The following is a 25856-nucleotide window of genomic DNA, read 5'->3' as shown; positions in this document are numbered from 1 at the left end:
TTAGACTCTTTATAACCTGTTGTTTATCTTCATAACAGATGATCCTGCGTCACAGAGCGGGTTTCCCATGATCCACCTGGAGTTCTAGTCCAGTGAAAACCAGCTGAGGCTGTGATTGGACCCACCGGTGCTGGAACCTTCCTTTCTTTCCGGCCCAGTAATCTTCAATGAAGGCATGAGGTCATGGAGCTGCACAACATCTCTTCTAATGAGCTCCTGGTCCTGCAGCTCAGGTTGATATGGTACGAGTTAAGTTCAGTTGTAAACATCAGGTTAACAGCAGGTTAATATCAGGTTAATATCAGGTTAACAGCAGGTTAACATCAGGTTAATATCAGGTTAATATCAGGTTACTATCAGGTTAACATCAGGTTAACAGCAGGTTAATATCAGGTTAACATCAGGTTAATATCAGGTTAATATCAGGTTAACATCAGGTTAATATCAGGTTAACATCAGGTTAATATCAGGTTAATATCAGGTTAACATCAGGTTAATATCAGGTTAACATCAGGTTAATATCAGGTTAATATCAGGTTAACATCAGGTTAACATCAGGTTAATATCAGGTTAACATCAGGTTAACATCAGGTTAATATCAGGTTAATATCAGGTTAACATCAGGTTAACATCAGGTTAATATCAGGTTAACATCAGGTTAACAGCAGGTTAATATCAGGTTAACATCAGGTTAATATCAGGTTAATATCAGGTTAACATCAGGTTAATATCAGGTTAATATCAGGTTAACATCAGGTTAACATCAGGTTAATATCAGGTTAACATCAGGTTAACATCAGGTTAATATCAGGTTAACATCAGGTTAATATCAGGTTAATATCAGGTTAACATCAGGTTAATATCAGGTTAATATCAGGTTAACATCAGGTTAACATCAGGTTAATATCAGGTTAACATCAGGTTAACATCAGGTTAATATCAGGTTAATATCAGGTTAATATCAGGTTAACATCAGGTTAATATCAGGTTAATATCAGGTTAACATCATCTAATAGTAAGAAAACCCACTTGATCATTACAACTATTAATGCATATTTTCCTGCTGACAAACACGTTTCTCCGTCAACACCAGGTTCACCTCAACATGGTTCACTCCAGTGGCTTCCTGTCTGTAGATCCATCTTCATCAGTCACAGTGGAGCCTCACGCTGGTCCCTGAGGAGCATCATGTCTGGAGATAAACACACAGGCCTGCAGCTCCGTTTCCCACAGTTCACCGTTATTAATGAAAATAATACTTACCTTGAACTATATTGTTACTATTAACTCAACTGAAACTGATTAAGTGGAAGTATATCAGTGTCAATATATGTTTTATATTATAGATGGATGGATGGATGGATGGATGGATGGATGGATGGATGGATGGATGGATGGATGGATGGATGGATGGATGGATGGGTGGATGGATGGATGGATGGAGGGAAAGATAGATAGAAAAACATGATAAGTAAACTTGATAGATGGATGATAGATAGATAGATAGATGGATGGATGGATGGATGGATGGATGGATGGATGGATGGATGGATGGATGGATGGATGGATGGATGGATGGATGGATGGGTGGATGGATGGGTGGATGGATGGATGGATGGATGGAAAGATAGATAGAAAAACATGATAAGTAAACTTGATAGATGGATGATAGATAGATAGATAGATAGATAGATAGATAGATAGATAGATAGATAGATAGATAGATAGATAGATAGATAGATAGATAGATAGATGGATAGATAGATTGGTGGATGATGGATGGATGGATAGATGTGTTGTCTAGCAGCAATCAAATAAATAAATACAATCCTTACAACTATAAATAAATACATAATTAAAAAGTTGCCAACAGAGTATAAAAGCTTCTAATTGACTTCATCTTTTGTTGAAGATGTTTTCTTATTTTCAATAAGTATTTATTCACAATTAGTCACGTGGCTTTCGCCTTGACTTTGCTGTAGTTCCTCGTGTGGCCGCTGGAGGGCAGTGACGCGCGCCTCCGATGACGCGCCTGCTCGAATTAAGCTGCAGAGCTGGAGTCGCTGTGTGCGCATCATCCATCCTCGACACCTGTGCTACTCTTATCACGTTTAATCCCACAAGGACCGATTTAAAACAGAATACCTTCACTCTAGATACTTCCTTGTTATAAGTATCGACTTACTGAAGGGTGAGTGGACGAATACATGAATATTTTCATACGTATAAACAACCGTGACGTCTAAGCTAAGCTACCGCAGCTAACCGCTAAACATTGATTTTCTTAGATTAAAAAAAGATATGTTGATGTTGACAGTATTGTCTGGTTCTATATATTTTTCAACCTCGCATTTTTCCAGTAATTAAATCACGGTGCGTGTGTCGTCAGCGCCACTACATCTGTGATCGATTCATATTCCTGTCCGAATATCATAACAAACCACGTGAAGCTCGGATTCTACTGTATTTAAACCTTTTCCCCTCTTTATAAAAAATAAATAAATGGGTGTCATTCAATATTTACAAGAGCATTTCATTGTTTTGCAGCATCAAGGATCACTAATCAACCAACATGTTCTACACCTGCGGACCAAACGAAGCCATGGTGGTGTCAGGTAAACACAAGGAACGCTTCGTCATTGTGGATTGATTTCTACACATTAGCACCTGTTAGGATTGTATTTGTTGTGTTGTGACTGTTTTGATCGTCGCAGGTTTCTGTCGTTCTCCTCCCATGATGATCGCTGGAGGAAGAGTGTTTGTTATTCCCTGCATCCAGCAGATCCAGAGGTAGATCGAGCTTCATCCTCATGAAAGCTGTCAATGTAATCATTCCATCAACTCCAGGTTCAAACCCACAAAATAGTTTGGACTTGTATTTTAAAAAAAAGGTTAACAAACCATTTTACCATTTCATTTTTTTTCCTAATTATTAGCTGCTTCATTTCTTTCCAATATTATTCATTGATGTCCATTTCTTCTGGCTATGTTGAGCTTCCATTTCCTGCTCTTGTCCATTAAGGTCTTCAGACTTAATGTATGATCACTTGAGAGCCTGTAACTCCAGGATCATTATACTTAAATGCGTCAGAACACAATACTGCTCCTCTCAATGCACAATCATTTGTCTTCCTCCTTTAGGATTGCTCTGAACACGCTCACCCTCAATGTGAAGAGTGATAAAGTCTACACTCGTCATGGAGTTCCCATCTCTGTCACGGGAATTGCGCAGGTCAGAAATAATCTTAAAGATATATATTGTATTCTACCAAAATCTTCTTAACCCAATATGATATAAATAAATATAAGAAATCTTTCAATAATAACTAAAACTTCTGCTGAGTTTTAAACCTCAACGTATTTCATCAGATGAAGATTCAGGGGCAGAACAAACAGATGTTGGCCGCAGCCTGCCAGATGTTTATGGGTAAGTCCGAGCCGGAAATCGCTCAGATCGCCTTGGAGACGCTCGAGGGTCACCAGCGCGCCATCATTGCCCACCTGACTGTTGAGGTATCGAACCTTTAATCTATTCTGGTTGGACTCTCTTCTGAGCCGTTTACAAACCCTTTCTACCTTCTTAATATCACCAGGAGATCTACAAGGATCGCAAGAAGTTCTCAGAGGAGGTCTTCAAAGTGGCCTCCTCGGACCTGGTCAACATGGGCATCAGTGTCGTCAGCTACACTCTTAAAGACGTTCACGACGATCAGGTGATCGTAGACGAGCCACAGTTACACAAACGGTTAAATATAAAAATTGAGAAAAGATTTAAAAAACACATGTAAACTCTAGGCTAGTGAAATAATGATTGGACAAAATATATTTTCATTACTTTGTTTCTGTCGGATGTATTTAAATCTAAATTTGTTGAAACAAAATGATTTAAAAAAATTACACTTAACGCCTGATTTATGTACAACAAAGGATTTTTGTTGTGTCATCGACAGTATATAACAGAATGAAATAAATGAATATAAATAAAATGAGCAAAATATAGATGTAGACAATGTTGTTTTATTGTGATAAGCTATGACTAATAGTCATTATTGAAATTGCAAATTCTCATATAGTACGTTTTTAAGTAATAACGGAGTTTAATTTCTGTTGTTTTCTCCACTTCACAGGATTATCTTCACTCTCTGGGAAAGGCTCGCACAGCTCAGGTCCAGAAAGACGCTCGTATCGGTGAAGCTCTGAACAAGAGAGATGCTGTGATCAGAGTAAGATTGAGCTCAAGTGTGTTGCGTGAAATATAGTTTACCAACTTGTGAGCATTGTTTTTGTCTTTGTCTGACCTGCAGGAGGCTCATGCGCTGCAGGAGAAAATATCAGCCCAGTTCAAGAACGAGATCGACATGGCCAAAGCCCAGCGAGACTATGAGCTCAAAAAAGCTGCTTATGACGTTGAAGTGAATACCAAGAAGGCCGAGTCTGAGATGGCGTACCAGCTGCAGGTGATTGACAGCCACCGTTAATGTAAGAACTACATATATATCTGTGCTTCTTAGAACCACTTCCTCTCTCACAGGTAGCAAAGACGAAGCAGCGCATCGAGGAGGAGAAGATGCAGGTGCAGGTGGTGGAGAGGACGCAGCAGATTATGCTGCAGGAGCAGGAAATCACACGCAGGGAGATGGAGCTGGAGGCCAAAGTGAAGAAACCTGCCGACGCCGAGAAATACAGGCTGATGAAATTGGCTGAAGCTCAGCGGTTTGTCATGAGACGCATACTTAAAGTACAGAGTTTATCTTTTCTGTCAGGAGGGCTACAGATACTCAGTCATGGGAACATAGTGATACGAGGCCGACTTGTTTGTTTAATCTCTTAGGACAAATATATAATGACAAGGAAAATGTCTCATAGGAGTTTCATTTCCACTTCAGTTCTTGATAAAAATCCACTAGAATAGATACAAACTTGCCAAAAACTTAGGAATTTCATGTTTTCTTTGTTTCTGATTTGAGGCAAACATTGGTTGGTGCCTGATTACAAAACCTTCGTGGCTCTAATCATCTTTTCTATGACTGTTTACATTTTCTGTCCATGTTTGCGAAACAAAAGTGTTTTCTCTGTCCAGTCTGAAGCTGATTATGGAGGCCGAGGCTGAAGCCGAGTCCATCAAGGTTCGTACGATGTCATGAATAAAGTCTATTTCTATAAAATTCAGCCTTTTTTTGTGTGAACCAGATCAAAGGTGAGGCCGAGGCGTTTGCGGTGGAGGCCAAAGGTCGCGCCGAGGCGGAGCAGATGACGAAGAAAGCCGAGGCCTTCCAGCAATACAAGGAAGGAGCCATGGTGGACATGCTGCTGGAGAAACTGCCACTGGTCAGTCAGAGATGTAATAATGACGCCGTCAGCTTTATTGTTCTCTCTTCAGGCAACGCCAAACACAAATGAAAAGAAAACCACGCGTTGGTGTATTTTCTACTGTATGAACTGCCGTTGATTTTCAAATACTCAAGTATTATTCTAGTTATTTTATGTCAAATATAAAATATGTTCAGTTTTGGTTGAAGCACACATTCCGTTGTCAAAAGTGAATTACTGTAACAACTCCGTTATCCACTAGATGGCAGAAGAGATCAGCAAGCCTCTGTGTCAGGCTCAGAAGATCACCATGGTGTCCAGCGGGAACGGAGGAATCGGCGCCGCTAAACTGTCCGGAGAAGTTCTGGAGATCATGACCCGCCTTCCTGAGGCCGTGGAGAAGCTGACGGGAGTCAGTATTTCACAGGTACCCAAACTTTGCTCTTCTGTTTTATAAAAAGAAACTAACTTTAAAATAGTAAATGTTTAGCACATTTAATATGATCTAGAATATTCTCAATTCATCATGAAAAACCAAGACCATCTTTAATTTAACAGACAAATATCCTACTGCGCGTCATCTACAGTATAGTGCGACACAGAGTGGCGTTGCAAAGTACGATGTACCTTCGACGACACTTCTTCAGACACGGCTCAAGAAAACAGCTCTTTGTTCAAACTCTATATAAGATGAAGATAATTTTCTAAAACTAATGCACGAGTTCAGTTGATCTCTAGATGTGTGTTGATCATGTTCATAAAGTACAGGCCGTGTTGTCATTCTTCTTGATAGAACGTACCTGGAAATAAACTATTTTTGAATGGAGTAAGAAATGTCACTTTATAGTTCACAAGTCACATGTAATAACTTTGATTCATTCTCTGCTGATCATGTGTGACTCAGTTCAAAAGCTCGATGTATACCCACCACATTTCTTTGTACTTCCACTCCTATAGGTGACCTCTCGCTCAAGCTAAAGGGAATCTTGCTCGCCAGTGTCCGGGCAGGTCCACCTGTGCTGTCGCTACTGGGCTTTCTGGTTTCTCTGCATGGGTCCTTCTGCGTCTTCTACACTTTCACTGTCTCTCTGTTGCAGTGCAGCTGCTGTGTCTTTGCTCTTCACCTCCTCTTGGTTCTGTATCGATGTCTTCTCTGGGCTGAAGTTATGTCTTTATACCATGACCTTTATGTATCCAAAACATGAAGCATGACATTATATTTGTATCCAAAAAGACACAGTATATAAGACGAGGCAAAGTGATCACTTAATAAATGTGGAAATGGTTTATATATTACAATATATTTCTTCCGTTAGTTTAAAAATGGACTCTATACAAGATTAAAACATGGACAACATGTCTTAACAAGGAGGATCGTCTCGCCTGCAGTTGACACAGAACTCTGCAGCGAGAATTCTGAGCTGCTCTAGTAGAAGAACTCACATTTCTCCGATCCTTATAACTCTTAACTGGCTGCCAGTTTCTTTCAGGATAAACTTTAAAATTCTGGTTCTTACTTTCAGAGCTATTCATGGTCAGGCTCCTCCTTACTTTTAAGTATATATTTTATTGGGTATTGTTTTGATTGTTTAAGTGCTTTGTGACCCTGGTCTAGAAAAACGCCCTACAAATGTTACTTACTTACTTACAACGTGTTAAAAATTGAAGAAACTTCTGATATTTATGTGTAAACTAGGCTTTAACTTACAGAGTATGCAATAAAAGTACTATAAAACCTTCAATCAAACCTTAAACACATGTTTTATTCAAACGTTTTGTCCTTTATTGAACCCACTAGTAAATCAACATAACTTTGGCCTTAAAAACGTCTTTCTTTCGTGCAGCTGTTGAACCTTGTGCTTTGAACCCTTTTCTTCTTCGTAAGTCTGTGTTCACTGCCTTGCTGCCAAACCTGAAGTGCATCTTATCAACATAAATGAACGTCCCACCATCCAAACGACTAATAATACTCGTCCCCGAGTTAACTAATCACGAGTCTCTCTGACTGTGGTTTGACCTGAGATATCAATGACCTGGTTTAAAGTCTGTGATACCTTCAAAGACAGTGTGTACATTTTTAATCACATGTTTACATGAGACCTCGTGTGCAGGGAGTTTTCTCACTTCCCATCGAATACTTCCCACTTAAATATCAGTGAATAGATAAATAATTATAATGAGTTATTTTCTCCCTAAACCTTCTGTTTATCCTGGACTTAAGTTATTCTTGTTTTACCTCAGTTTACAGTCTCTTTTGTATTTATTTATGATTATTTATATTTGTCATGTTTATGTAATTGGACATAATCATGTTGATACACGTCGCACTTAAGTTATTTAATATCTCGAGACCTCAAATCAGTGTTTAAATCTCTTTTGATGCTAATGTGTATGAAGACAGACACACGTAATATATATATTTAATGTTTGTATTTATACTGTTATTTGAATATCCATCATGTTATCACGTATTAAATGTTGTTTCATACAGGCTCCTTGTACATACTCGAGCACGAACATTAGTCTCGGATGATGTCGTGGTAGAAGTTGTGCTATATTTTTGAAAACTGGACTCAGTACTGATGTAGCATCGTTCGCTTCCTTCTGGCCGACACTCTTGTATGCACTTGTGTTTCCGTGATCGGTCTTTACTCTACTGGTGGATCTTTAAATCATGCTCGTCTCAGGAAATGGTGCTTTTAGAGATGTGACTACTCTGCGCTCAATAAAAGGATGAACGAAGCGACTGGTATTATAGATGTTTACAACAACTGATGAACGTGTTGCTGCTTTGAATCCTGATGGTTCTCCTTCTCTGCGTCCTGACCAGTCTTCTTGTCTGGTCAGGTGCTGCCACCTAGAGATGAAAACGAGAAAGACGTCTTGAAGTAACTATTTTATTGTGTTAATCAAAAACAGTCTGACACGACAATTCACAACTATCTCTGGAGATTTACAACGTGCCACTTTAACTTTGGCCCTTTTCACCGACAGACTTTTCTCTGACATCCCGGTGCCTTTATTTACAGAGCTGTGCATTCCCCCAAAACTGTCACTCATTCGATTCTCTCTCTCGCCCTCACACACACACACACTCACACACTCTCACACACACACAACTGCCTCACTGGGGTGCGTCGCACAGGGCGGGGAACGTCATGAGTGAAATGAAACATCTCAGACTCGTCGCCTGTGAATGTATGGAACTTTTTTTAGTTTTTTTCTTTTCTCTCTGCAGAACATAAACGACCGTACAGACGTTACTCTACATATATATGAAAAATAAAAATCCACCACAACATGTCAGCTTATCTTTGCAGTTAAATACATCGTAATATTCGACATTGTGCTTTCTCCTTCGTCCCACTACACATCGTCATGCAACTGTAATAAAGCACTAAACAACATCCTGGAACCATTTTCCGCGTCACTTGTATACGTTTGTTAAGATTGAGTCGGAGGTTTTTTTTTGGTGAGTAGTTCAATCGTCTGGAAGAGTTTGACAATCCTGGTGATTCTGTTCTGTTTTGACACCAAAAAATGCAAAAAGCTCTTTTTTTTTTTTACAAATGTCACTTTGACTTAGAGTATATTACATCTCTATAAAGAAGGAATATAAATAAAAAGAGATTTCATACATTAAAGTGTCTCCTCTGCAGACATCTGAGAGACAATACATCTTAGAAACATGTGGCAGCAGCAGTAATTGTACCAAAACCTTTTCCTCTCCCCGTGACAACCATGAGACATTGAGCCGAACACACAATGTACACAACACACACAGTCATGTTGTACACACTTTACACACAAAGCAAATATTAAGGAAGACTTAATCTGAGTATTTAGTTTTTTGAGAGGGAAGAAGAAATGAAAGTAAATGACGTAACTCGGTCAAAGGTGGATCATGTTATCAGAGACGCTTGTGCATCATTATTTCCCACCACAGTGTCAACGAGTTGGAGTCAAAGAAATGAAATAAATATGCTGATATATATTATTACATACCGAGGCTGGAGTTTATTTCAGTCCCAATTTAAATGACAAATCCTCTATTAAATTGAAATATGGCAGTTTCAGTTCAAATAGTTTGCTTTTTTTATCAAACAAAACAAGATTATATGTTAAGAAAATATTTTGCATTCACAAGAAAACTTAACTTAAAGATAGTTGGTCAAGTTAAATTCAGTCATTTATTTAATTTTCTTTCCTCTGCAACTCAAACAAGATGAATTCAAATCTGCTGGCGATATTATTGCTTCTGATAAAAGTCTCTTTCCACTCAAATAATGAAGAATACCAGCTTCACCTTCTGTGTTTCTAAATAGTTTAGAGGCGTCTAAAGATACTTGGGATTGAATCTTGAGCCTCGCGCCGACGTGTCTAAAGATTCGGCAGCAGGAACATATCTCTAGCATCATATCTCCTCCGTCTCCCTGAAGGCAGCTGATGTTTCTGTGAAAGGATCATAGGTTGCTACAGAGAGGCTGGTCTGTGTCTAGAGTGTCTTCATGCTGGTGTCGATGCACTTTATTCCAGTTAAAGAAGGAAGTTCCAGTATCGTCCGTTTTGTCTCGTAGTGTTTCTTTTCCCCACTAGTAAGAAAAGGGTCGGAAAAGTGGGTCCCCGGGGCTGCAGGCTTGTAGTGGTGCTGTACAGACTGGAGTGAGAGCGAGTGACCCCGGAAGAAAGTGTGCTGTAAACCACAGTGTCAATCGTTCATCTCCACTTATTACTGTGGGACTCGTACCTGTGTGTACTACTCTAGTGGAGGATTGTAAAGGGATCGTGCAGTAGAGTTCAAGGGCACAGAGGCAGCACATGCAGGGAACCAGTGGAAGAATAACGTGGAAGCGTATAAGAGCATCCATGGATAAATATACACCGTAGAGGAGCTGCTGTGCAGCACCTTCAAGAAGTCTTTAGATCCCGACGCTACTCTCCTGCGCTGCGCGGCGCCCGAGGGTTCTGTTTCCCTTCGTGGGTCCGACGGTTTCTCCCCTTCCTCAGTTCCTGAAGATGCTTCCACTTCTTGTTGTTGGGGCGCGCCTCGGGGCTGAGGGGGACCCCGTCCCTCCTCTCGCCCTGCTCGCCCCCCCCCGCCGCCTTGCGAGCCCACACCTGCTCGCAGATCTGGTCCACCGTGCTCAGGTTGGGGTGGTCCACCAGCTGCATGAAGTCCCGGTACCAGAGCTTCTGATTGGACGCCTGGGGGCCCGGCGAGCTGCGAGGGTCCGGTCGGACCGGGGCGTCCGCGGGGATGTTGGAGGACGAGGCGGAGGGCACGACCTCGAGCGTGATGCCCAGGAGGGTCTGAGTGAAGCCGTGCTCCATGGCGTGGCACTGGTACACGCCCACGTCCCTCTTTAAGATGCGCCGGATCAAGAGGCCTCGCTCCGTGTGGATGATGCGCTCGTCCACGCGGACCTGCAACATCAGTCATGAAGCTGTCAATATTCAAAACAGATGTTTGACTGTTATAAAGGATCAAAGATATTCGTGTGAATAACCCCTCAAAGGTTAAAGGTGAAGATAATGTATATTATTTGATGCTTTACAGCCCTCTTATATTGACGGGTCGTGTGTGCCATCGATCTCACCTCCTCCCGTGGGTTCTGCGGTTGTTTCTGGAAGGTCCAGGTGACTCTGGCCTGAAGAGATTTGGGGATACACTCCAAAAACGTGCTGCTTCCTTCTACTCCGAACAACTTTTTCTCTGCGATGCGATGCTTGTGGTGGTCTGCAGGGGGCAGCAGAGACACACGCATGACGACACAAGAAGGAAAAAGTCATTCATTCAATAAGATGCGAAAGTAATTAGTGATAATGACAGTTTTGAATGTCTTTGCAGTTTAATAATTTGTACTGTTGTCATTTGTAGTATTTCTCTTGCTTCTACAGTAACTTATTAACATAACCCACATGACCTAACCTGGTTATCTATCACCTCCTCGAGTGATTGAACTGATTCAGTTCCGCCTCAGAAGGTGAGACACGGACAGAACCAGCCTATCCCGGCTCAGGAGAGCACGGGGGTCACCGAGGGTGAACGGGGGAAGGATTTCTTTGGGTGTTTTGGCCGAGTGACAATGACTTGTCAGATGCCAAGACTTTCTGCAGTAAAGAACTTTGTTTTCTCATTTCACGGAACATTCCTCTGCAGCTGCTCACATACGTGAGTTTTCACAGCTTCCACATTTCTACTGGTCAACGTCGAGCTCTGGCAACGATCTGAAAACAATAGTTCTGAAGGACCGTAAAATAATAATGGATTTTATTTTCCCTGCTGAGAGAACAACAGCAGTTCTTTCCTTAAATCATTTGAGATATTTCTGGAGGCAATAATGGCTGCAAACAATTTGAAGAAATAGAAAAAATATGCTCTTCCATTTTCCACACGACTCAAATGATCCTCTTATTGAACTTGTAAAAGTATTTACATTAGAAAATGCTCATTAGCCACGTCCACTTTAAACCCTAAATTATATAATACGATTCATATCATTATAAGAACACAACATACTTAATAAATCATATATGCAGGTTTGTTTGTCCTGAGGTGTATGAAGAGTTAGTTTTACCTCCAGAGCACAAAGTGTTGGGATCTCCATTCCGTACGTCTTGCCGCCGGAAGCGTCTGCAACATATGAACCAAAGTGAACTTTTTGTTGAAATCTCTCTCTATCCTGGTCAGAATATATTGATTGAAAAAGGTTTTGTTAGTAAAACACTGCTCGGTGTGTCGCGTACCTCTTGGTGTTGGGCAGGTAGCGAGTGCAGGAGGTCCCGTCCCAGGCGCAGTACGGGTCTCTGGCCAGACAGCACTCGGCGCAGGCTTTACCGTAAACACTGCAGCGGTGCAGAGGAACCTGAGCGACGCTGGTGGCTGAGCCCAGGTACAGTTGTTGCTGTGAAGACACCAGGAATATACATCTCTGTTCATGATACCAGGATCATTGAATCTGTAACTCACCCGCTTTGAGGAAAGTTGCATGTTGATAATGGCCGACGCGTCCTAGAGAGAAGCAAAGATCAATGGATCTGAAGAACATCTTGATGTCCAAGAGGCAGGAAGACCGGTTATTATTTAGGTACATAAACCTTCTCCGCTGTAGCTCGGGAATGTCTCATGGTTCTTGGTTCAGAATGAGCTGAAGTGGTTGTTTCTAGACGTACTTACTTTAAACACCTCCAGCTCCTCCAGCAGAAGCTGCTCCATGTTGTTCCAGCTTTCCTTCGGTACGTTGATGACCTTCAGTACCGTCCCTTTGTCTAGAGCCGATCACACTTGGAGTCAGTGAACTGAGCCGAACGTTAGTGTTGTGGAGGAAACCAACCTGTCCCGATGAACATGACGTCGTACTGTCCGTCCGCGGCGCCGACCCGGTCCACGGCGATCTGCGTGAAGCTGTAGTCCACGTTGGTTCGCACGAACACGGGCCGTTTGCTCATGGGGTACACCGGGTTGTACATGAGCGGGTGGTGCCGGGCGAACTGGATCACGTCGTCTGGGAAACCCTTCGTGGACTCAAAACTGCCGAATGTCTTGCTGGGACACTGGTGGACACACGGATAGATATTGATCTTTAAACCTGAACTTAACAGACACTTTTTATTGACTGGATGAAAATGTTAATGATTAAAAATGTCTCAATCTTTCCTGAATACATTCACTTTCCCCCAACGTTCTTTGGATTTATTTGACCATTAAGTGGCAGCATGACTCCTTGAGAGGTTTAAATGAAGCCGAAGACAATTGCTATTCTGCAGCCACACAAAGGGGATTGTTGTGCAGCCGAAGCTGCGAATATTAAATCCTGCTGACGCTACATTCGCACATAAGTGCCCGAATAAGCAGCATTGATTCAGGGATTGAACAGGGATTCAGACACACAGACCAAAGTGCTGCAAGTGTCCGACATAGTTTGATAATTAGTTTGCAGCTGGTTCAACTTTATGAAGAAAAGTCAAACATATTTCACTTATTCAATGATAACTATTGTATAATTAAAGAATGACGCTTATTAATAAGCTCTTTTGAGTGACTCACTTATCCAAACATATTTTTTTATGACCCATAACAGATGAAATACTTCAGCAGCAACATTTAAACAAAGATTCATTCTGGCGTGTCCAGTCGTGTACAACACAACTAAACTAGATGGATGGATGAAAAAGAAAGTACTATATGACACGATCTAAAGATAAAGAACATAGATCAAAGAAAAATAACAAAGGATACAAAGATTATCATAGAATAAAATCATCTTTTCACTCCTGCCCCCAAACTCAGAATTATACAATCTAATGGCACGAGGAATGAATGAGTCCCTGAGTCTATTAGTGTTGCATCATGGGAGGAGCATTTGTGCTTCTCTGCTCAATGATGACAGTGTTCAGAGGATGTCATCATCTATGATGAACAATAGTCCAGTTTTTTGGGGGGATTTAAAATACAGTTTCTAACATCACTCAGCTGCAGTTGTGAAGGCGAGGACAGTAGCTCGACCTGCAGTGACGAGTCTTAAATGGAACCAGATTTAAATTGAAACTCAATCGAATGAAACGATCTTTTCTCGTTCCCATCATCGTGATCACGCAGCGCTGAACTCTCCTAGAACTTTCACATGCTCGGCCTGTGCACATACCATTCCTGGGCGGGGATAAGGGACTTTCCCCTGGAAGGGGACCCACTGGTAGTTGGGGCCCTCTTTGTGAGCGAAGGGCCCCAGGAAGGCCCTCCGGATGTCATTCATGGAGTAGAGACACACAGCTGAGCCTTTAAATACACTGCTGCTGGCAGACATGGAGGGCAGGGTTAGATGGATCAGAACACACACACATACCTGCCTGAGTCCACTTATTGACGCACGCACACACACACACACACACACACACACGCACACACACACACACACACGGAGTATCAATTAAGTCTGACCTGGAAGTGGAGAAGACAGTGTAGACCAGGGGATTCTTTCTGTCTCTGGTTTGCAGCAGGAAGACGTTGCCTGAGGAGGAACACACACAAACACACTTGAGTCAGGTGGCCATAGTGGGGTCGAAGGTCGCCAACGAGATAAACGCAGACCTGCAGGGAAGTTTTAAACCCTGCTTGTTGCGTCATTCCAAAATAACGCTTTGATAATAAAGATGTCCGCCCGAAGACCCCAATAAAGACGAGCGTTGATGGTCATTGAGATGGAGTGATGGACGGATGCCTCGGGTAGGGTCGCCATCCGGACGAGGTAGAAATAAAAAGTTAGTATGCGGGTCGAGTTAGTAGTTAAACTTAACTGAGAAATTAGTTCTTTCTCTGATCCTTGTCTGATGAATCTTTTGACCGCGAGCGACGGTTTCTCCGTCCGTCTGTGGCTCATGCATTATCAACACGAGCTGCAGGTACTGTCCATAGATACACCGTAATTACAATGTTATTACAATTAAAAGGTCTGTTGGTCTCGTTCCATTCATTTAGTTTGTTGTTCTCTCCATCCTTAAGCGTCCACAGCTGTGTCTCATCCGTTGATCAGACCTTGTCAGTCCTTCCCTCTCGCTGGACCCGTCCCGGCGCTCATGCCATCACCTGTTGATTCTGTCATTGGTTCTACGGCAGGCGTGGACGCGGCGGCACCAGATGTCCTGGAGTCATCGCCGGAGCGAGGCTCGTCTCTATCAGACATTCTTGGGTTCGCTCGCTGGACTTTGTCCAATGAAAACACATTATTGTGTGGATCAGCAGAGACATTCCTCCGATATTCTTTGAACCCACATGCTGGAACGTTGGCTTTGATAAGACCAGAGCTGGATTCCAATCTTTCAATCATTCTTAAAGTTAGACGCAGTAACTCTAGAAAAGTCAATACGGCTTCTTGTTTTGCTTCCGCGGGTATTTAGAAGAACTACTTTCATTTAGTTACCATAGCAACTCTGACTTTAAGGGAGTATTACTATGAATTCCTACCAGACAGAACTCTGAGGGTGTAAACAGGGCAGGGCTTCGATCCCTTTACTTTTATCCTGAAGTTTGTTTTTGTTAACAATTTTTTACCAAAAGGTCTGGTATCAGGACTTCATGCAGCTGGTCACCAGCCCAATATTACTCTTCGCTGTTTTCTTACAGAAAAAGTAAATACAAAATAATTTCCATTGCAAAATAGCATTTGCTAAGAAGTGAAGAATCAATTGGATGTTCACTGCCTTTGTCACTTTTCTGCACGTTGTACCGTAACTTTGCACTGAAAGACAAAGTATTTCTGATACTCGGTTCTACCAAAGCATGGCGGACGGTGCCACAAAAGAACCGAAGGTTGAAGCCGATGCCTTCTTATCTATAGGATTGAATGACAAGATGTACTCACGCAGCTCATCGAAGTAGGTGTCGCTGCCATCAGGGCCGGGAACTGAGCAGATCAGACGTGTCTTCAGGAACGTGGTCCACTTGTTGACCAGACTCCGCTGACCTCCCATGTCATTCTGGTTTGAGACAAGACCATCGTTGTTAAAATCTTCTTCATGCCCATAAAACTTGAGGATCTCAAAGGTTCTTCTCAACTCACCCGACATAGTTGTCCGATGCGAGAGTACGTGGACTTCCCCAGACCCTGAGCCTCGACCGCCGTCTCCCGGAAGAAGAAGAAAACTTTGTCGTCGTCTGGGTTTTCACTCTCCGGGACCCAAAACGAACCAACAAACTTTGGCTCTAAAAGACAAAAAATAACCAAACTAACTAATGACCTTAAATATCCTACACTTAACTAAAGAAATGCAAAACGCAGACCCTTGAATACATGAATTATAATCTCCCTTTTTAATGAACCAATCTCCAGGTTTTACTGTTTGACCCAGAGAGTACACACACTATTATAGACACACACACACACACACACACACACACACACACACACACACACACACACACCATTGAGCCAGCGTGAGTCGTGTTGCTCAGTGCGGATCGACGGACGTCTCCCGAGACTTCTGAAGATGGTGAAATCCCGTCCCATTAAGTCTGTAGCCACACCTGCGTACAGCTCATCGCCTAGGAGACAGAACCAGTGATAATGAGCCCAGGGTGGTACTGTACGTGACAACAAAGGATCCCAACTCATGAATAATACTGTTAAAAATGGGTGGACGTGGAAGATGATTTACCAACGAGCACCGAGGCAGCGTTGTGGCGCGGATCATACGGACTCTTCCCTTTCCCGTCTTCCACCATGGACGGGTCGATCCTGAACACATGATCCTAAAAGAAGGAGGTATTTAGTCGTGATTAGCTACTTTTAGCTCATTCGGTGTGTTGTTGTAGGCAAGACTGAAACTATATAAAAAAACAGCGTTAGTCCATTGAAAGGCTCGTCTCGACCGCTCTTTTGTTTGCTTTGAATGGCTTTTATTTTTCTTTTCAGAGCCACTAGCAACTGCTGCGTATCGTATGTCATCCCTCCTTTCTTTATGAACACTTATGTTTTGAGGTTTTTCTCTGCAGCTTCGCAGATCAAGTTCTCGCCACTAATCACGAGGTAAATTGTTTCTGTTGCCCAAATATCTGTTAGAAAAAGAAAACATAACAGAAAAAGTCTGACTAGGTTTTTTTTTAATGGTGCAATTCTTTTGACATATATTTAATATTTTACCATCCAAGTAAGAATCATGGCCTCAGACTTGCAGTGGTCCTTAACCACCAAGCCAGGACCGGGTATATGTCCTTGGGTTTATCTTAGACTGGGCCGCACAGAAAGAAAAACAAAACAATTTATTTAATTTTTGTTGTATTGATTTTTACTGTCTGAACGGTGATTTATTTGGATTTTTTTTGTCTTTTTCTCAAAATAAAACGCCTTTCAAAGTAAAATTACTATGTGACTCTTGATATGTTGAGTATAAACAAGTATTTTATGTATTTTTTTATGCAATTATCACCAGTTCTAGTGGATGAATATTGCTTTAGAGGATAAATATTCTAACCATATCTAGATTCCTATCAATGTCTATTGTTTCTACTTTTAAATGCTTGTGGTCAACATCGTGTTCTTTTCTTGAGCGGGTTGAAATGTTTTAGTCTTTTTTACATGCATTTATTAGACTTTTTCTGAGGTTCTGAGATGTTAAATGTATATATTTGTGGGCCCACCTCCATCCGGTGTCCCACTTCCACAAAGGCACAGGTCGGGTGGAAGGCTCCGGTTCCACAGGCGTACAGATGAGTGCGGTTGTAGTGATGCAGGATCTTCACGTAATTCACACAGTCGGACTGAAAGACACACAGATTTGTAGCGTTTAGAACGTCATCTGAGAATTTCCTGTTGTACGATAACAAGCCACTCAACAACTGTGAGAACACGACACAAAAATGAAGTCCAGCCCATCTCTCGTTTGTGGATTAGCGATGTACATTCCTCCGCCATTCCCCCGTCGCCGCCTCCGCCACAATGTTGTGACAGGCTTTGTGTCCGCCGACAACGTGGAGTCATTGTCTGACCCGTGGTGTCGGATATGGATCTCAGAGACCCCAAGAGTTGTCGATGTTTAAAGTCTGAACGACTGATTATTGGAGGTCAGAGGGAACACTTTATTGAGTTGGAGACCATGGAGAATTGGAATTTATTTCCAATAACATTGGTTTGAGTTCATCTCATGATACTTACTTATTGAAGTAACAACCGTTGCTAGAGTGAGTCTCTGGAGTGTGTCTCTGTTTATTGTTCAATTAATTTCCTCACACTGCAACGTTTTTGATCGTCTTTGCTAGATAAATGTTCCGCTGTGAGTTCTGAGTAATACTGGGTCACAGGGACGCTGGTCAGTTCAATGTAGGTATTGATGCATGACCAGTAGTCCGTGAAGTAACAAGACGCCCGATGACAACTGGCTGTGAGTCCGGGTTTTATGTGCTCATTTATTTCCACAGAGGAAGTTATATTTCTCGGCTCCCTCTGAAGGCGACCGACACAAGCCATTTATTGTCACAACTCTCTTATTAGCGACAATTGAGAGGTGTGTGTGTGTGTCACGCACAGTAGATCATTCTGAAGTTTTCTCCCTAGTCTTAATAATGAGCCATTCATTACTCAAAGATACAGTAACAGCTGTCGCTTTTAAAGGTTTAACATGGCAGTTATTTCCATTTCAACTCCTTCCATCATCTCTACTTTCCCCCCCGATGCCTGAATAAACATCTGTCTATTGATCAAGTTACACGTACTGTACGATTCAGATCAATACCCTGAACATACGGCCATCATAGCTGTGTTTTGGATCCATTTCATAGACGTGTACTTCTTGATGTCCGTTTATGCTCTCGGTGTGTTTATATGAGAGCATTGATTGATGCATCAGTTTGTGAAATGAGTAGAGCACTTTCAGAGAAACACACGAGGCTATTTAAAAACTCGGATGATGAATTGGGTTGTAGAAGTTTGTCCGAACACATGAAGCTAGTGTCTCACACAGATGGACAGGATATGTTTGATCCTAAACCTCTTCCAGGCCATTGTCCTCATGTACAGGAGGAAGTCCAGTTGTGCCTTTGATGCGACACAAGATGGAGAGCAGGAGGGCTTGGATTAAAAAGGTAAAATGAGAAAAAGACATTTGAGAGTAGCTGTAGGAGTGTGTGTGTGGTTATAAAATGGTTCCCCAACATGACCTTTGACCTGCCACTGACTCATTAGCTGAAACTGTGAGCTAATGTCCGACTGTGACCTCGGAGCGGCCTGAGCTCTGGGTCGTTCCTTCATCTTAAACGGCTTCATTGTTCCATTGTGGACGTTCTTCACCGTCCTAAGCTCTACGTTTCACCTCCTCCTTGGAATGATTAACTAGAAGCGTCTATAAACCCTTCAAGTCCTTCCGTCGTGTTGATGCTCATTGCTTCACAGAACTTGTATTTGCCCCAAAGAAATTCATGGAGAAAGTTAGTGCTCCAAACATTACGTTTAATTCCTAGAACATACATTTTTAAATAATGAAATACTCTGACATCATGCCAGATCTATTTACAATTTCCTCTTTCAGGAATAACACTGACTTTTCTTTGCTAAGTTACACCAGCTCTCAAAACAAAACAATCCTCTTGCATCTCTCAAGATATTAGCTTCCTTGAGGTCCTGCACATTTTTAATAAAGTTAATGGCTGAGAGCCTGGAGCTGATCACAGTGACTGTGCAAAGTGGACAACCATTGCACAGCAAAGAGTTGGAGCCCACGGAATGTCTTTGATCAGGAGTGAACACAATGCATTACTGACTTGTTTGCACTGTTCCCAGAAGAACTTCTGAGCGTGAAAACCTTTTCTTGTTGACTCGTTTACTGCTTATTGTTTTTATGACCCTGGACATCAGCTCACTCTGGACTAAACATTTGTTAAAGGATAACTAGTGTGAAAACCCAACTCTCCAGACCTCATCATGACCATGTTTTCAATGTTTTACTTTATAAAGTTGTTCTGAAATCTGGGCGAACGAGAGGTTACGAGAGTCCATTATGACGTAATAATGACTTCACTCCTCATCCAGCGGTAATCACTCCCGCTTTGATCATACAATGAGACCCTTGGAGGTGGATACCTCCTGGGGTTGATGACAAACCTCCATGCTTGACCAATCACAGCAGAGTGGGTGTGGTTATGGTCAACGAGATTTATCTCCAGAAAAACAAAGTGTTTTCAGTGGGCGGGGCTTAAGATCATTTTTCCAATGTCAATATTTAAATGAAAAGAGTTTTGTACAAACACACACAGATGATACAATAGAGTCACACATCACAACAACACACACACTGATGATACAATAGAGTCACACATCACAACAACACACTCACTGATGATACAATAGAGTCCAACATCACAACACACACAGATGATACAATAGAGTCACACATCACAACAACACACAGATGATACAATAGAGTCACACATCACAACAACACACAGATGATACAATAGAGTCACACATCACAACAACACACTCACTGATGATACAATAGAGTCCAACATCACAACACACACAGATGATACAATAGAGTCACACATCAAGACAACACACACTTAAACCAACACATTACTTGAACTCTAAAGTGATAGTTGATTCAAAATGTTCTTCCCTGATGTGAAATAAGGGTTGGGTTTATTTTGAGTGATGTAGATCCCATGCAACGATCCCTCTCAGCAACGAGCAAGATGGACCACAAATGAATTTCTTAACACACTTTTACTGACTTGGTCTTTCTCTAAAACAACATGAAGTGAGCATCATAATCATCACGTTAGTATGTCAGCGCTGGAAAGACTCTGATCTTTAAATAGTTTGTCAGGGACTCTGGCTTTTCCTTTTTTCTCATTCTTCGCCGACTGCTGAGTCAGAGTGTCTGGGTGATTGTTTACTGCCAATGTCGGGCTGTGTTTATGTACACGTGTCTGGGTTTGTGCAAGTGCGTGTTAGGTGGCTTTGCTGTGGTGTCAGGGCGTGTGTGGGTAATGTGTGTTGAGATGTGGGTAACTGACTGCAGAGCTTCCCAGGCTGAGCTTCTGCAGGACCCTCCATCCAACCTGATGATAACGTCCGTGTAGAACTTCTCGATGCACTAGAGATAACGTAGGTTTCTAGATGAGGCTGGAGAGGGGAAGCTGTTGTTGTGTATGTGTTGCTAGATGATGGTTTAAAAAACACCATTTCCTCAGTTCACGGCCCTTCTTCGTACGCAACCATCTCGATCAGTTGAATCCACCGCCGCTGGAAAGGAGAACACACCGCAGAGTTGATTCTGTTGGCAGATGAGGTGCTGTGACGTGTGGAGAGGGTCGTACTGTTTTGCTTCTGATGTCTTTTAAAATGGAGCCTCACACAGCATCCATCGTTGCAGCATTAAATCTTAGGCAGTAGAAATGATCCGGGCTCCAAGATTCTGCTTGTTCCGGCCAACACTAGCAACAGCTGGCACTGCTGCTCTGCTCTTATTGGTCCAACGTGCCAGATTATTATATCCCAAATATCCATCGAGTATCGACCACAGCGGTGTATTGTTTCACCATCTTGGATGGATGGATACAGTAGAAAGGTACAGTAGAGAGAACTTTATTGATCCCCTACAAAAGATTCCGTTGGGAAACTATCTAGAAAAAATCTTCTAGCTTTTAAGAACCGAACATAATCGCAGTGATTAAAACTACATTTGCTTTAAAATGCCCCTTAAATATTTAACCCTTTGACCCCGGGCCCCTCCTCCGAGCAATTTACTCCTTCTTTTCGGCGCTTGTCGTCTCCAGTGTGGCTCTCACTTTCAAAACACACACACACACACACACACACACACACACACACACACACACACACACACACACACACACACACACACACGTAACAAGTGGCACATGCACGCCGACCAACCGGGGAACACACACACTCCTCAACTCCGGTAGCACTTTGGGATCAATGGAGTCCGTTGTGCGTCTGCTCCAGCTGTGTAATCACCTTGATTAAGGGTTAGTTGGAGTCACACACACACACACACACAAACACACACACCGATGCTTTGCTGATACAAAAAAAGACCACTTGTACACACTGGCCGAAACATCTTTATAAACGCCATTTTCTATTCTTACAGCGACAAACACCAACTGATGTTAATACACACACAAACACACACACACACACACACACTGGTTGAAACCTAATGGGATCCTGGGTGGTCCGTAGGCTCCTGGTGGCCCTTCAGTGATAGTCAGTTAAGCCAGTCAGTCCACATTTAGGCACTTAGGCACATAATTGTCACATATTTGAGAAGCGCAGGATGTTGGACACAGGAGAGTATTTGTTGAAAAAGACAATATTTCAGACAGTCATGGGTTCAGGTACAGAACGGCGTCATTTAGTCCTGAAGGTGCCATGAAATTGTGGAAGACCTTTATGTATCACTGTCCTGTTGTTGTTCTCTGTGTGTGTGTCCTGTGTGTTCACAGGTTATTCCAGGTCACAATTTATTGACCAGAAAAGATACTGTAGTGCAGTGAAAGTGATAACACATCACAGAGTTATAGCACTCGTCAGATCTTTATGGACATGTCTTTGTTTTTTCCTTCCATGATATATGCCGAAGTACGGAAACTATCTTATGGACTGCTGGTCGAAAACATGCATCAGAGAGCATGACTTATTGGAATAACCATTAACTTCAGTATCATGAAGACGTGATATGATTGAGAAGTTTTTACTGCCCTAATTACTAGGTGTGTTTATATTGGCTCCCTCTTCATTCTGGTATAACAAACAATTTTATTTGTGATATTTTGTTATACTGTAGTAACAAGGATATATGTGTTGTACTGTCCAGTACTTGACTCTGGTGTTGTGATAGTGTAGTAACAAGTATATATGTGTAGTATTGTCCAGTACTTGACTCTGGTGTTGTGATAGTGTAGAAACAAGTATATATGTGTAGTATTGTCCAGTACTTGACTCTGGTGTTGTGATAGTGTAGTAACAAGTATATATGTGTAGTATTGTCCAGTACTTGACTCTGGTGTTGTGATAGTGTAGTAACAAGGATATATGTGTAGTATTGTCCAGTACTTGACTCTGGTGTTGTGATAGTGTAGTAACAAGTATATATGTGTAGTATTGTTGAGTACTTGACTCTGGTGTTGTGATAGTGTAGTAACAAGTATATATGTGTAGTATTGTCCAGTACTTGACTCTGGTGTTGTGATAGTGTAGTAACAAGTATATATTTGTAGTATTGTCCAGTACTTGACTCTGTTGTTGTGATAGTGTAGTAACAAGTATATATTTGTAGTATTGTCCAGTACTTGACTCTGGTGTTGTGATAGTGTAGTAACAAGTATATATTTGTAGTATTGTCCAGTACTTGACTCTGGTGTTGTGATAGTGTAGTAACAAGTATATATGTGTAGTATTGCCCAGTACTTGACTCTGGTGTTGTGATAGTGTAGTAACAAGTATATATGTGTAGTATTGTCCAGTACTTGACTCTGGTGTTTTGATAGTGTAGTAACAAGTATATATGTGTAGTATTGTCCAGTACTTGACTCTGGTGTTGTGATAGTGTAGTAACAAGTATATATGTGTAGTATTGTGGAGTACTTGACTCTGGTGTTGTGATAGTGTAGTAACAAGTATACATGTGTAGTATTGTCCAGTACTTGACTCTGGTGTTGTGATAGTGTAGTAACAAGTATATATGTGTAGTATTGTCCAGTACTTGACTCTGGTGTTGTGATAGTGTAGTAACAAGTATATATGTGTAGTATTGTCCAGTACTTGACTCTGGTGTTGTGATAGTGTAGTAACAAGTATATATGTGTAGTATTGTCCAGTACTTGACTCTGGTGTTGTGATAGTGTAGTAACAAGTATATATGTGTAGTATTGTCCAGAACTTGACTCTGGTGTTGTGATAGTGTAGTAACAAGTATATATATGTAGTATTATCCAGTACTTGACTCTGGTGTTGTGATAGTGTAGTAACAAGTATATATGTGTAGTATTGTCCAGTACTTGACTCTGGTGTTGTGATAGTGTAGTAACAAGTATATATTTGTAGTATTGTCCAGTACTTGACTCTGGTGTTGTGATAGTGTAGTAACAAGTATATATTTGTAGTATTGTCCAGTACTTTACTCTGGTGTTGTAGTATTTACAGACCACATGACTCGTGACAAAGTCGTAACTGCTTTCATTTGTTTTCAAACCAAAATATGTCCAAACATCAGTTTTAGAAGCTGCTGGAGTCTCTGTATCCTCTCGTCCTCAGTCATCACCAGGATCTCGTATTTCATCGTTCCTTCAGCAGTAGAGGATAAAATAATTGCTGCCATCTAGCGACCAGAAATGTAATTGCAACACAAAAACACGCTTCACTGAGCTGTAGTCTATTGAAGAACTATGGTTCAAAAATACAATATGATTTCAAGCAAAAATATATATATATAAAAAAAACGATACAGTGCTATCAAATATACAGTATTTTGAAAAAGATATTGCCATGTATCGCCGTATTGATATTTCCTTACACTCCTACTAATCACACACTGTTACACACTTTCATTGTAAGACATACCAGCCTCACAAATATTAAAACCCACAGATTTTTTTCATCAAGACTTAAATCAACTTCTTAACGAAACGATAAAGGAAAGATGAAGAACCAACCGTGATGTCTTTGCCGGCCCAGTTACACTCCTCCCTCCAGTCGACCGGCGCCGGCCAGTAGATCTGAAGCACAACCAAAATTCAAACATGGATTCGTCTTCATCACACATTTAATTGCAGCACGTGTGTCAGAGGTCAAATCAAACTTGAATTTATGATTGTGTTGAAGAGTCAGAAGCGTTTCTCACGAGAAGGTTCGGCGGTTTTGACATACGTGAAATATGTGCAGCTTTTTAGCTTTGACAGGTCTATAAATATGAAGGACTTCAAACGGTACGATGCTGCTCGCTTTGGGAATATTGGGCATCACTCGCTTCATAAATCCTCGCGCCACGTACAGTACGTCTGTGATTCAACGCTGTGGTCGGAGTGATGCGGGTCATGTCTCGGTCCGTGTCAAATACAAGATTGGACTTTTTAAACCCACCTTGTGCTCCTGTTTGGCGATGTTGTCCAGAGATAGAGACAACAGGAAGTTCTTGGCGCCGACGAACAGACGTCCTCGCTCTTCGTCCAACAGCAGCGCGCTGAAGCAGCACGAGCGCTCCAGCTCGAACCGTCGCACGCCGTGAAACTGCTGCAGCTCTGTGCAACAAAAGTACCAGTCGTCTTTAATATGGATGGGAAATAGCAAACCCTCTTCCGCAGCGTTTCACTGTAGCTCCGAGGGTTTCAATAACTCTAGAAGTCTAACCCCTGAAGAACCAGGAATGCTTGGATTCTGAAAAGTTTCTGAGCAGAACCCGAGAGTCGAGTCTCAACATCTGTCCGAATCATTTCCTTCATAGTGTACTGTGTCAGCGTTTAAACTGGATCTTCTCCTGCAAGATGTCGGTGCTCACAGGAGAATCACCAAACACGTTTGTCCACCCCGACAGCCAGAAGACACATGGTGTGTGCCGACGCCGCTCGTGGCCGTGATGCAGGAGAATGAATCTCAGCTGAGAGCACCGCGTGTCCTCGCTGTCCAGACTGTAATTGCAGGCTCGACGCTGCAACACGACGCTGGTCTGTGCGGTCGCTGAGCTTTGAGCCGCCGCTCCTGAAACGCTGTGTTTAATGTTCCGACGCGTGTGCTATAAGTCACGCCGACCGCGAAATCCGACCCGCCTACTGTTCAGGAAGTCGGCTTTGGGAAGGAGAAGCCGGAATATCGCATCAGGCAGAGGAAGTGAGAAGGGAGATGATCAATTCACCGGTGGCTTGCAGGGGTTAGAAATACAAGGGAACACATTATGTAATTGAGGAAACAATAAGTTAAGTGTTTCTGGTTTGTTCGCCAAAAGCAGTTCAAGCTCCTGAGATCAAACGTTGCTGCCTTTCGTTTGTCGTCATTCTCACCCGTCAATCTGAAGGTTAAAAGAATTTCTGTCTTGAC

The 25856-nt window shown here is 42.0% G+C and overlaps 2 protein-coding genes across 3 annotated transcripts in view; one reads left to right on the top strand and one right to left on the bottom strand.

The window, feature by feature from the left end:
- The first annotated feature begins 2065 nt into the window (after nucleotides 1–2065).
- LOC148058794 (flotillin-1) overlaps nucleotides 2066–25856 on the top strand; it is an 88271-nt gene continuing 64480 nt past the window's right edge. The window contains exons 1-13 of one of the 2 annotated variants that reach the window (XM_087782226.1): nucleotides 2066–2191; nucleotides 2548–2615; nucleotides 2715–2790; nucleotides 3142–3232; nucleotides 3370–3513; nucleotides 3594–3713; nucleotides 4128–4223; nucleotides 4305–4457; nucleotides 4532–4713; nucleotides 5081–5126; nucleotides 5191–5328; nucleotides 5573–5737; nucleotides 6268–8052. In XM_087782226.1, the coding sequence (XP_087638352.1) occupies nucleotides 2573–2615; nucleotides 2715–2790; nucleotides 3142–3232; nucleotides 3370–3513; nucleotides 3594–3713; nucleotides 4128–4223; nucleotides 4305–4457; nucleotides 4532–4713; nucleotides 5081–5126; nucleotides 5191–5328; nucleotides 5573–5737; nucleotides 6268–6288 (1275 nt within the window). In that variant the 5' untranslated portion in view covers nucleotides 2066–2191; nucleotides 2548–2572 and the 3' untranslated portion in view covers nucleotides 6289–8052. Of the gene's footprint in view, nucleotides 2192–2547; nucleotides 2616–2714; nucleotides 2791–3141; nucleotides 3233–3369; nucleotides 3514–3593; nucleotides 3714–4127; nucleotides 4224–4304; nucleotides 4458–4531; nucleotides 4714–5080; nucleotides 5127–5190; nucleotides 5329–5572; nucleotides 5738–6267; nucleotides 8053–25856 lie in introns of those variants that run through there. The other variant, XM_087782227.1, reaches the window with a different exon arrangement.
- sema3b (sema domain, immunoglobulin domain (Ig), short basic domain, secreted, (semaphorin) 3B) overlaps nucleotides 8192–25856 on the bottom strand; it is a 51520-nt gene continuing 33855 nt past the window's right edge. Inside the window, exons 3-18 of the mRNA XM_087782225.1 lie at nucleotides 24906–25063; nucleotides 24479–24541; nucleotides 17444–17563; nucleotides 16462–16555; nucleotides 16229–16348; nucleotides 15867–16009; nucleotides 15669–15783; nucleotides 14249–14318; nucleotides 13956–14100; nucleotides 12645–12864; nucleotides 12488–12579; nucleotides 12281–12322; nucleotides 12058–12215; nucleotides 11889–11944; nucleotides 10908–11047; nucleotides 8192–10734 (exon numbers count right to left, since the gene is read on the bottom strand). Coding sequence (XP_087638351.1) covers nucleotides 10243–10734; nucleotides 10908–11047; nucleotides 11889–11944; nucleotides 12058–12215; nucleotides 12281–12322; nucleotides 12488–12579; nucleotides 12645–12864; nucleotides 13956–14100; nucleotides 14249–14318; nucleotides 15669–15783; nucleotides 15867–16009; nucleotides 16229–16348; nucleotides 16462–16555; nucleotides 17444–17563; nucleotides 24479–24541; nucleotides 24906–25063 — 2228 coding nt within the window. The 3' untranslated portion in view covers nucleotides 8192–10242. The remainder of the gene's footprint in view (nucleotides 10735–10907; nucleotides 11048–11888; nucleotides 11945–12057; nucleotides 12216–12280; nucleotides 12323–12487; nucleotides 12580–12644; nucleotides 12865–13955; nucleotides 14101–14248; nucleotides 14319–15668; nucleotides 15784–15866; nucleotides 16010–16228; nucleotides 16349–16461; nucleotides 16556–17443; nucleotides 17564–24478; nucleotides 24542–24905; nucleotides 25064–25856) is intronic.

The sequence above is a fragment of the Callionymus lyra genome, chromosome 19 (genome assembly GCF_982586985.1).
Source record: "Callionymus lyra chromosome 19, fCalLyr1.hap1.1, whole genome shotgun sequence".
NCBI classification, from domain to species: Eukaryota; Metazoa; Chordata; class Actinopteri; order Syngnathiformes; family Callionymidae; genus Callionymus; species Callionymus lyra.
This window is presented reverse-complemented; position numbering and strand designations above follow the sequence as displayed.